Source organism: Carassius carassius, chromosome 18 (genome assembly GCF_963082965.1).
Source record: "Carassius carassius chromosome 18, fCarCar2.1, whole genome shotgun sequence".
NCBI lineage: Eukaryota > Metazoa > Chordata > Actinopteri > Cypriniformes > Cyprinidae > Carassius > Carassius carassius.
The window spans coordinates 28,891,550-28,904,092 of record NC_081772.1 but is presented as its reverse complement, the minus strand read 5'-3'; the positions used below and the strand labels follow the sequence as shown (position 1 = coordinate 28,904,092).

Here is a 12,543-nt window from a genome sequence, read left to right as displayed (position 1 = left end):
TCTGAGAAGTGAATTTATTTGGCTTTTATTCATATTTGGCAAATTAAAAGAATGAGCAGTCGTGCATTATAAATATATATACACATTAAGATGTCAGATTTACTTTCACAGTACAGAGTATTTTTTATGTCTCATGTCGTTCCAAGCCCATAAGACTTTAGTTCATCTTCAAAAACACAAATGAAGACATTTTAATGAAACCAGGGATTTCTGTCCCTCAATTTAAAATCCAATCTCCCATAACACTGCCACATTAATACAGACAAGACACAGTTTTCCCGAGACACAATGCCTTTATATTTAGCTTTTGAAATATTTAGTTTAGGCTTTTATTCACAAATAAACATTGATCAACACATACACATCTTCAACCAGTGAGATTTGTTCTAATATAAAAAGAGACATTAGTTTTTGTTTGTTTACCATATTTCAAGCCCTGTATGTATGCGAGTTGATCAAGGTTAACTTGCAAACGAAAGCCAAAATTAAATCTGTTCATCATGTAAAAGTGGTCTCTACAGAAGAATTGGATTGAAACACTTGATTCCTTTAGAGGTCATTTAGGTTGGACTTGTTATGGAAGGAGAAAAGAAGATTATTATAAAACATCTTCACTTGAAGGTGAATGAATGAAAAGTCGGATGAATGAAAGTTTTGTGTCTGAAATAACATGAGGATGGGTGACTGATGACAGAATTGTTATTTCTGCCTGAACTATGCTTTTAGTAAATGGTGGACATGTCTGTGGGATCCGTCGAGGTTCTAGCATCCAGCCAGCACCAGAGATCTTCTCAAATCCTCCAGATGATTGTGCGCTTGAGTGAGCATCATGCGGATCACATCCTGAGGAGGCAAACCATACAAAATTTATAATGCATGTAAACGGGGAACACTAAGGAGGACTCGCACTGACAGACATTCATTGTGACGAAGCAAACTATCGTCATTCATGATTCAGGAGCAGAGAAAAAGTGATTCACTGCCTAATAAAGTTGCATACTGTGACAGAGTAAGATTACCTACAAGAAACCAACAGCTCAGAGACTCACTTGCCTCTAAAAAAGGTCTACTGTCTATTCTCAATCACATAGTGATGTATGAAGCACAGTTCACAGCAAAGTCACTTTGCATGAAACTCTGAACCGTGAAATGAAAGTGCGATCACATCTGAGTTCTTGCATGAAAAGTCCAATTTATTTTCCATTAAATATAAAGGTCATGCATTTCCATGCATGTGCACATATTTGGAGTGCTGGGTTTTGGGATGAGGGTCTGTCTAATTAAGCAGTTAAAGGAATAGTTCACAAAAAAAATAATTAACATTATCTGAAAACTAACTCATCCTCATGCCATCCAAAATGTTTTCATTCACAAGCAGATCTTTGGCAGTGAATGGGTGCCATCAGAATGAGTCCAAACAGCTAATAAAAACATCACAATAATCCACACCACTCAAGTCCATCAGTTAACATCGTGTGAAGCCAAAAGCTCCATGTTCATATGAAACAAATCCATCAAGATGTTCAAATCACTGCCTCCGGCTAAAATAGAGTCCATTCTCCACAATAAGGCTTCTTCAAGTAAAGTGTGATCTTTTTATCAGCTGTTTGGACTCTCCTTCTGGCAGCACCCATTCACTGCAGTGAGCAAGTGATTTAATGCTACATTTCTAAATGGCTGAAGAAGAGCCACCTGGTCTGTTTCAGTCTTGTTCCTCTTGAACTCTTCTCTGGCCCAGTCTCTCAAGTATCTGCGGTCAGACTCGGTCGGTATTCTCCGGATGGATCGGAGCAGGTCTCTGTAAACCCCCAGAACTTTCTGTCTCTGCAGAAACTGAGCACAACATCACATTAACACAATATCTACACGTGGCCGTGCACACACGACGTGTTCTCGGCTGTTGGTCCGTGTTTTAACACAACAGACAAAAGTCTTTATTGCTTCTGTTTTTGAACGCGTCCGAACAGCTTTGTTTGAAACTCCTCGTGATCTACACAGCCGTTCAGAGATTTCACTCGTGGTTAAAGGCGCTGTGACAAGGGATTGTATTTATTAATTGTATTTTTTACCTGTTTGAGACTGAGAGCTGCGGGTGGTAATCGGGACACTGCCATGTTGAATAACAAATGAGGCGGAGCTCAGACGTGTTTGTGTTTTTTTATTGGTCAGAATCGGTGACGTCGCAATGTTCTTCTTCATTTTCTTCTCCGGTTTTTGTTGGATTGATTACCTTTGAAGCATATCGCCACCTACTTGAATAATAGCTAATTGTATGTGTATATTTATATCTATTTGTTTAGTAATGCTTGTTGATGATCGCCTTCACTATATTTCAAATAATTTGTACTTGTGTAATTTATTAATTCCCAACTGAGTACCATGTCTTGTGAAAGGTTTTGCAACCAGGTAATTGTACATTTGTATTTTTCTAGACAAATCTAAAAGTAAAACTTTCTGTTTGTTTCTTACACATTTGCTGTTGGTTTCAATAATTCAATAGAAAAAGATCTGACTGATTTGAATTGAGGAGAAGCTCCAGAATAACTGTTACATCACTCCTATTCTATATCTCATCCAACACATTTATTAATGCACTTTAGTGATTTAAGCTTAATATATTATTTGAGCAACATAACAATGGATTTTGTTTATTACTAAGTAAGTTATATATAAATCATTTAATTATATTTATTTTACTCAACTTTATATATGCTTATATCATTATTTTAATTTTTATCCTTTTTAGAATATCTTTGAAGTCAACATTTAGTTGTACATTTCCAATAAAACAATCATGTATGAATTGTTAAATTTGTATTTCCACAAACACCAAAGACTAGCCAACACATTTATTTATTTTTTCCCTGGATATATATTATTTATTTATTTATTTTCAGATAAAAAGACGTGTGCAGTGGAGTAACCAGAACATGATCAGTGGAGCAGTGTCGCGTATAAATAAGGTCCAGTTGGTTGCCTGATTTGTGAGTAGCTCAGTTGAGATCAGCAGAGTGTGGAAATCAGCATACAGAGGTTTATCTAGGTAGATGTTGAAATCTCCAAGCATAACTAGGGGAGTACCATCCTCAGGAAAGGTTGAGAGCAGCACATCTAATACAAAAAGTTAACTTGCGTCCTGGGGGTCGATAGACAACTACAAAATCTATTTTAAGAGGGTAGTGTTGGAAAGTCTGCCCCTGCAGAGTTTTCCTCCCAGTTTGTTGATTCGTCAAATGATAAACTGGAGACTTGTATATGGTTTAAGAAAATCTTTTAATAAAGAATCAGAATTGTCTTTTCTGAGCTCAGGATTACAGTCTACCAAAGATATAACATCTGGGCAGTCCAGAATGTTTTTCAAAGCATAAGCAGTTCAATATATATTCTTGCTTCACAGTGGCTCCTCCTTAGGTACTTTTCCACTGTGCAGCCCACATAGCAACATTGTGTCGGCCCAGATCCGGCCCACATCTGGCACCCATGGAAAGATGATCTGGCCCACATGCAGCGTGGAATGATGGCACTTGGGCGGACCGCTCCTGTTTGCCAGATTTGAGCCACAAGCAGGCCATAGCAATGCCATATGTCAGCCAAGAGTAAAGAAATTAACCAGAACTGGACCTTATCTGAGCCACAAAATCTGTTTATATATTAAATATGAATTTCAGCCTTAATAAGCCTGTTAAAAAGCAGAATCACTGAAGGAAAGAAAATAACAGAGAAAGAGATAAGCAGAAACACAAGAACTACAACTGACTTCAGCCACAACCTTAGATGAAATCAATTGAAGATAAAAGAAGACATTAAATCTCTGGAGATCTCACCAGAGGAGGATTAAACAACTCCACAAACTGCATTAACAGCTTCATTTATTACTAACCAGACTGACTTTATTTCTGTTGGACATCTACAAAAGTTGTATTGAGAATTAAGAAAGGTTTAACTCTAATGTGTGTCACCATAACAGTGATTAGCGTTTCCATTAGTTGCACTCTTAACTCTTATTTTATCTTTAGTCTTTTTTAGCTGCTGCGATGGTGTGTTTGTTAAACGCATTTGCGGCATCAAAGTAAGCTAAAGAGAATTGAGGTCAGGTGATGGCGGTTATCTGTTGATGATTTTATAATCCTCATGAAACAGGCTGATTTGCTAATTTTTTTTTAAATCTAACAATTGTTTCATTAATATATTCACATCACAAACCATGTGTTTCTCCAGCATGAGGTCAAGCAATATTACAACAATCAGTTAGAAGTTTTTAACGATTATAAAGAATTCAATCTATGATGCCACACACAGACATCAACAATCAGCACATGAATCTCAACAATGGTGACAATCAAATGTACCTTGCTGCAATGCATGCTGGGTATTAGCATAGTACAAAACTCCCAGCATGCATTGCAACATGAATAAATTATGCAGCTGAATTGTCCTGTTATTTTGTTTAATTCTAAATATTTGCTTATATTTTGCTGTTGTTTTTGTTGTGACAGTAGCTTTTCAGTGAAGTTCTGAATTGATCAGTTTATCTAAATATTTTTGACTGTAACCATTATTGAGATTCATGTGTTGATTGTTTATATCTGTGTGTGTCAGCATAGGTTAAGTTTTTGAAACTCATGTTTGTTAAAAGATTTTAACTGATTGTTATAATACTGCTGGATAGTGATGGCAAAATCGAGGCCTCGTGAACCAATGAAACCAAATGTGCCATATTGTTTCGAGGCTTCGAATCAATCTGACACCCGTCTCAACGGTGACACCTAGTGGTCACTTGCAGGTGTTGATCTGAAACAACCTTGACGAGCCATTAAAAAAATGTGTTGTTTTTTATTATTATAATGTTCTAATATGTGAAGCTTGTAACCTATAGGCTCCTCACTGTGCATAATGTTATTTTGGTCATGAAAAATGAATATTAATAAATCAAGCCACAATGTCTCACTTTTTTAGAGATTTTTATTCAAAAATATTAATTTATCTGCTGTGGAAGGACTTAGCCTACTTCTTTTTTTTACAGATAATTTCTCCAGCCTTTGAAAAAATCCTCTCACAAGGGACACTTGTTTTTGGCATACAAAGATATTTTTTTGCAAGGACATACAAATGAGGAAAGATTACTGCTCTCTCTTTCCAGTAAGTTAGTGGATCATGAGTTCTGGGCAAATACGCATCGTTGATGTATTTTTTCACTTCCACTGTGGCATCAGCTGTAGCATTGTGTATCATCTTGGTTTGATGGATGCGAGTATCAAAAAGTTCCCATAAACTGTCCTGTGTTTCTACTGGTGTTGATGTTGATGGTGATGGTGATGATGATGATGATGGGTGTGATGTTGACATTTCTGGGTCTGAATAAAAATGAAAACAGCAATTAGTAACAAATCCTAAACTGACGGCATATATGAAGGATATATTATATTACATGATTCAGATTACATAACATAACACAGACTGAAACTGCTCACCAGGATTTGTGTTTGAACGCATCAGTGAAGCACACTCCAGTGTGATATGCTTTTCAGCTTCCTGGGCTTTGGCAGCATTTCCAAATGCCACATTTTTGAACCTTGGGTCCAGCAGTGTAGCCAGTGCCAAGGCTCTAAAACTCTCATAACCTCCACATCTGGAGTGCAGACCTTCTTGCAGATGTGAGCCTATGAGCCAAAACAGGAGAAACACATATTTATAATAATGACAATAATATGACAGTTATGGCCAATCACATGGGTAGTATGATCATTGTGGCCTACCTAATTGAACAGTTGATTCCTGCGTTGCATTTCCTTTTTTCTGTGCAAGCTTGTGCTGCAACATCCTGTACAGTGGTATAAGCTTTGAAGCAGACACTCTCTTTTCCTCTGACATCTCTGTTGTTGCGAGTTTGAATGGTTGCAGTATTGACAATGATTGTTCAATAATGTCATAATCAATACTTGTCAGGGGAGCAGTATCATTGTTTAAGTTGGAAAGTGCAGCAGCCACTGGTTCACGTTGGTCATACAAGCGCTGTAGCATGTCAAATGTGCTGTTCCATCTCGTGTCAACCTCCTGTATCAGTTTCAGAGTTGGTCTTCCCATCAAGCTCTGCATCTCCACAAGCTTGTCCTTTGCTTTGCAGCTGGATCTGAACAACCCCACAATCTTTCTGGCCTTCTGGCGTATTTCATTGATGACTGGGGTTTGATCTAGTGCCTTTTTCACAATCAAATTTAAAGTATGAGCAAAACATGGGACATGGCGAAGGTGGAGTAGTTGGGCACTTAGGATCATGTTAGATGCATTGTCAGTCACCATGCACTGAACTTTGGAGGTTATTCCCCACTCAGCCATTAGCAAGGCTTTAGCCTCCATGAGATGCTGGGCTGTGTGGGTTTGGTAAAACCTCCTTACACCCAGTACAGCAGTTGCCATTTTTGCCTCTGGTGTTATGTAATGGCAAGTCACACCAAGATATCCATCCATATTAATGGAGGACCACATGTCAGCTGTAAGGCTAACAAATTCGGCCTTTTGTAGGTCCTCCATTGCCTTCTCCTTGGCTTTGTTGTACTTTTCGCTGACCATTATTTTAAGCACCTTCCGGGATGGGAGGACATAGCTTGGATCAAGCTTGTTCACAAATGCCCTGAATCCCTCATCGTCCACGATGGTGAAGGGCTGCAGATCCTTCACCACCATGTTTATAAGAGCCTCATCCAATTCCCTCTGTCTGACTTTTAAAAGAGAAGACAAAACATACTTTCAGACAAATACATTGGAAAAATACAGCTTCAATTAGTGCACATCTATTAAAAGTATAGCCTACTGGTTCATTATTTGGAAACCTTCCAGTGTTTATAATCAGTGCTTTATATAACTTATAAACTTTATAAACAGTGTCCCAAAAGGTTGTAATATCCCAAACAATGCATACCTTGCTTAGATGGCCCAGCAGTGTCAGTAGCAGGCCTAGGTACAGGGGGAATGCCATCCTCTGCACCCTGCAAAATGGCAGGATGAGTGCTCCTCAAATGGCGCATCATGGATGATGTATTGTTGCAGTAGGCTAGCTGCCGATCACAATACACACATCTCACTTTATTTGGGGTTTCTAAATGGAAATGCTCCCACACCACAGATGTACGGCATCTCATCTGGGGAGCTTCCATTTTATCTATCTATCCAAATCTATCTATCTATATATGAATCGATCTATGTATCTAGATATGTATCTATAATCTATGTATCTATATATGTATCTATCTATAATATATGTATTTATATATGTATCTATAATCTATCTATATATGTATCTATCTATAATATATGTATTTATATATGTATCTGTAATCTATATATGTATCTATCTATTAATCTAGCTGTCTATATATATTTATATCTATGTATCTATTAATGTGTCACTATATGTATACTCTGTCTGTCTCTAGCCTCTCAGTCAATGCGTTGTGTAAATTTAAATGTAAGTCTAAATTGCCTATAACTAATCAAATCGCACTATGTCACTATATCACCAAAAATCCGCTATCTCAAAGTCAAACTCCTCTCACAAAAACCCACGAGGTCAAAATGCGTTTATTTCACTTTTATACAGATGTGCGATTGTGTGGTCTGTTCCCGACCGTTCCAATCAAACGCTGATTCGGCGGACCACACCTGATGAAACAATTAGTGAAACACTTCGAGGCTTCGTTTGGTCATAGTCACGTGACATGGGTGTTTCTAATCACGCTTCGGATCAGTGTTTCGACACATCTGCGCTTCGGGATCTCGCAAAGCTTCGGAACGACTGTTTCGCTTCAGCCATCCTTACTGCTGGATCTCATGCGGCAGAAACACAGGGTTTGTAATATTATCGGATATTAAAATAAAATAAAATTACCGGAACAACATAATTGTTCAATTAAAAAAAAAACATCAATGAACCAGTGTACTTCATGATGATTAAAAAACCATCAACAGATAACAGCCGACACTTGATATCATGTCACTCTAGCTTTCTTTGAAGCTCCAAATGTGTTTAACAAACACATCCGTCACACCAGCCAAAAAAAACAACCTATATAATAAGAGCCCAATTAAGAGCCCAACTAATGGAAACACTAATCACTGTTATGGTGAAACACATTAGAGTTAATTCTCTGTTAATTCTCAATAAAAAACTTTTGTAGATGTCTAACATAAATAAAGTCAATCTGGTTAGTAATAAGAGAAGCTGGTAAAGCTGTTTGTGGAGTAGTTTAATCCTCCTACGCTGAGATCTTGAGAGATTTCATGTCTTCTTTTATCTTCAGTTGATTTCATCTAAGGTTGTGGCTGAAGTCAGTTGTAGTTCTTGTGTTTCTGCTCTTCTGTTTTTCTGTTCTCTTCTTTCCTTCAGTGATTCTGCTTGTTAACAGGCTTATTAAGGCTGAAATTTCTTCATATTTAATACACACAAATTTTGTGGCTCAGATAAGGTCCAGTTCTGGTTAATTTCTTTACTCTTGGCTGACATATGGCATTGCTATGGCCTGCTTGTGGCTCAGTTCTGGCAAACAGTAGCGGTCCGCCCAAGTGCCATCATTCCACGCTGCATGTGGGCCAGATCATCTTTCCATGGGTGCCAGATGTGGGCCGGATCTGGGCCGACACAATGTTGCTATCTGGGAGGGCGCTGACATTCACAGGTGTCTTTCTGATATTTTCTAGCCTTGCAGTTTCTGCTGAAGTTAGACAGAGAGAGAGAGAACAACACCTACACACATTCTTCTAAAAGACAGTTTGTTCATTTGATTTGTTACAATTTAAAACATAGAGACAATAATATTTTCCACAATTCCCTCTCTTGATCTCCTACTAGAGATCACCTAACATTTCTACCACCTCTTCGTCTTCTTCGCTCTCCTCACTCCTTTCTGCAGCTAGTAAGGGCATCTGGTATGGCGGAGGATCTTTTTTCTCTATTGCTGTTGTAATTAACCTGTTCACCATGCTTCTCATACAAGGGATACAACAACACCCACAGGTCACCAGGATCCCCAGGAATATTCCCATAGATGTTAGTATAGATATTATTACTCCTTTCCAGGCCCCAAACATGTCTTCCATCCACCTAGTTACAGCATTATCCACCCCTATATTCTCTTTCATTTTTTCAGAGAGTGCTTTCAACCCATCTAAGGCCTTAGACACGGAACAATCAGGGGCAGTGTTGTTAGGTATTGCTGTACAGCAGATGTCTTTGAACATGGAACACACTCCTCCCTTCTCTGTCAGGAGCATGTCCAGTGCTAACCTGTTCTGGATGGTCATCAAAGAGGTTGCTGCCAACTGGGCCCGTAATCCTTCTACAGCATCTCTGGTGAAGTTTGATAGTCTCTGTACATTGTAATGAATGTAGTTAATTCTGTCTATATTTTTGTTTGGGGTAATTGGAAATATGGCAGAGATTATGGGTATGTTTTCAAAGCCTGCAGCTATATTGTCTGCTATTTTAAACTCATCAGGTACCCCTCTTGGTATCCCTATAGCATCTATGTAAGTGGGGGTATTTTTGGTGAGGTCAAAATCAGCTATGGCCCTCCTTTTTCGGGTACCAATCTCAGGGGCCTTCCTGTTTCCTATCAGAATCATAGGTACTGCTACTCTGATCATGGTGCAAAGGCCCTCCATATTGGAGTCTATTCTTACTATGGTTATTTTCTTCCCACAGGCATAATAGAGTCCCTCTCTCGGTATGGGACCGATTTTTTCATGCCCCCCTTGTTCAATTTTTGTACACCATTTTTCATTGAATTTTCCGACCAAAATCTTGGTGCTAGTTTGGGAAGTAAAGTTGAAAAAGGTGTAATTAGCTTTCTGTCTGATTAGTGGCACTCCCAGAGATTACCTTTTCCCAGTAATGGGGTATATTTGGGTTAGAGCAGAGCAGTTAGTATGATTTTTCTCTTGTGTTAATTTCAACATGCATTTATATCCCCATTCATCGTTCTGATGGAGAGGACCTGGTTCCGTGTTTAATTGTGGCCTGCCAGCAGCACAGGCTATACATCCTTCAAACCCTAAATCGGCAGCTGCACTATATACCCAATCTAACCAGAGGTTGGACTCATGGTATCCTGTTTCCATGGTTATTAGATCTAAAGGAGTGATTGTACTATAATCTAATGCTTTTATTACCCTTTCTCTTTTAGTCAAATCAATTATGTTGCTGCCCTTAGTGGGCGTGACTCCATCATTCCGTCACTATTCTTATCAAATGCAGGGGGTCAGTCGTTCTGATGTCTACTCCCAGAGTGAAGTATTCTTCGTAATTCCCTCCTCTGTAATTTTTTAGGGTTATTATCAGTCTATTCATTGTGCTTTTTGTCTGGCCTACTCTAGTTATTTTTAGTGGTACTTTTAACATGTTTTTTAATTGTCCTAATACTACCCCATCTCCCATTTTACTTTGCCCTACATTCTTTGAGGTCCAAGTTACATCATTCCAACTGGGACACCATGCTTCGGTTGGCGGTTTCTCTTTTGCCCAGTAACATCCATACACTATATATCCCAGCCACCCCTTTTCTCCATCCCCTCCCCTACAGTCTATAATTTTACACAGGTCCACTTCCCAGTACCCATCTTTCCCTTTCAATTTTTCTAGGGTCATTCTTACCCCAGAAGACCCTCCCTCCCATATTTTGTTCCTTTTTTGTCTTTTCATACCCACCATGTGATACCCCATAATTACTATGCAAGCTATAACCGCCACTCCCCATACACATACTGCCACATTTATGTTCCTCATTCTTGCACAATTACCACTATTTGTATGGTCTCTTTGTCAAACACCCTCTCTAGGATGCTTCTAACCTTTGTAAAGTCCAGTTTGTCTAGCCCACAGCCTAATTTGGGAATGGCTAGTACTTCAATTTTGTCTTTGCTACACTGTTCCTTTAAATTTCTCAGGCAGCTTTCTAATGTTTCATAAGTGGGTAGGTCCCTACACCACAATTTGGTCACTAAATGGTAGATGTGTTTCCTACCATGCTCTGTTCTTATGCACTGACCTGGTCTGCTTACTGTTGCATTTAGCTGCTGGAGTATCTGTCTGGCTACTCCTGCTCCTAATGCATAATCTGCGCTTATGCAGTGGGCAATGGGTATGTCCTCGGGAATTTCCAAAAAGTCCCCTTTCCTGAGTAAAAGTCTTGTGCTTGTTTTTGTTTCTGTCAGGGTTAGCTGGTTTGGACCAGTGTTAGTTGCACTGGTCTGACTCTGTCCTTCCTCTGCTTCCTCTGTTTCACGCTGCTCCTGTTCCTGCTCCTCCACGTCTCCCTCTCTTTGACCTTCCAAAAGGTCAATTCTGGTGTCTGCTAGGGTCCTAGAAGGAGGGGCACAGAACATGCATGCAGACAGATGAAACCATGTTTTACCTTTTCCAGCTACCTGTACACAGTGGGAGGTGCGTGCTGTCACTTTCAGTGGTTCAGACCACCTGGGAGATGACCATTTTCGTTTTAGCTGTTTCAATCTTACCCACTGGTTGTCAGATATTTCCTTCGGGGCTGGATCTGTGCCAGAGGGGTCAGGCCAATTTTTCTGTGGGCAAAACATGTTAATAACCGCATTCACTTTAGTAGCAAAAGCAATTGGTGTGTCAGTTTGCCCCTCCGTACAGAGGGGAGCCCATGGACCAGGAAATTGTCTGCCAGTGGTCAGTTCAAATGGTGTAAACCCTGTGGTTCTATTGATTGAGCATCTGACAGACATTAATGCCACAGGCAGAGCTTCAACCCAATTCATGTTAGTACATGCACATATTTTTGCCAATTTGTTTTTCAGTGTTAGGTTTAGCCTTTCCACCTTCCCCTGGCTTTGGGGGTGGTATACTGCCCCATACACATGTTTCAAACCCAGTTGTTTCTCTACCATCTGCAGGTGTTCGTTTTTAAAGTGTGAGCCATTGTCAGACCTGATTGATTTTGGGAAACCATGTTTTGGAATATACTGATTAACCAGGTACTTCACCACAGACATGGCATTCTCCTTTCTGCATGGAAATGCTTCAGGCCACCCACTGAACTGGTCCACCATCACCAACAGGTACCTTTTCTTGTTCACTGGTATCAACATATCAGTAAAATCAATCCCCACTGTGTGCCTTGGGCCCCTGTCTGTGGGGAAGTGCCCAGCCTCAGGCCTAGCAGTAGGCCTTACATTGAATTTTACACATGTCTCACAGTTAGCAATTGTACTGCTAATCAAGTGAGGCATAAAAGGGTGCCACCATGCCTTCATGCGTTTTGTCATGTCTTTTTCACTACTGTGTACCAATGAGTGTGCTTCTGTCAATATGTGAACTGCTGTGTTTGCAGGTAGTACCTGTCGTCCATCAGGCCCTACCCAAAGCCCTGTGTCAGCCATTGTCGCTCCCTTGCTTACCCAACTGCTACGTTCCTCAGGAGAGGCTGACGTTTGTTCCTGTCTGATGTACTCAGTGGTTATTGCTGGTTCTAACTCCATTAGCTCATCTGTTGCTGTGACTACCATCTGCAATGTAAGGTATCCAGC

At 39.6% G+C, this 12,543-nt stretch overlaps 1 protein-coding gene across 1 annotated transcript; it reads right to left on the bottom strand.

Moving 5' to 3' along the window:
- Nucleotides 1-6: 6 nt before the first annotated feature.
- On the bottom strand, nucleotides 7-2,192 carry lyrm2 (LYR motif containing 2). The gene is made up of 4 exons (XM_059499177.1): nucleotides 2,070-2,192; nucleotides 1,693-1,833; nucleotides 760-843; nucleotides 7-712 (listed from the first exon to the last, which is right to left on the bottom strand). The coding sequence occupies exons 1-3, from the start codon at nucleotides 2,112-2,114 to the stop codon at nucleotides 763-765; spliced, it is 267 nt and encodes an 88-aa protein (XP_059355160.1). The 5' UTR covers nucleotides 2,115-2,192; the 3' UTR covers nucleotides 7-712; nucleotides 760-762.
- Between the last annotated feature and the right edge of the window lie 10,351 nt (nucleotides 2,193-12,543).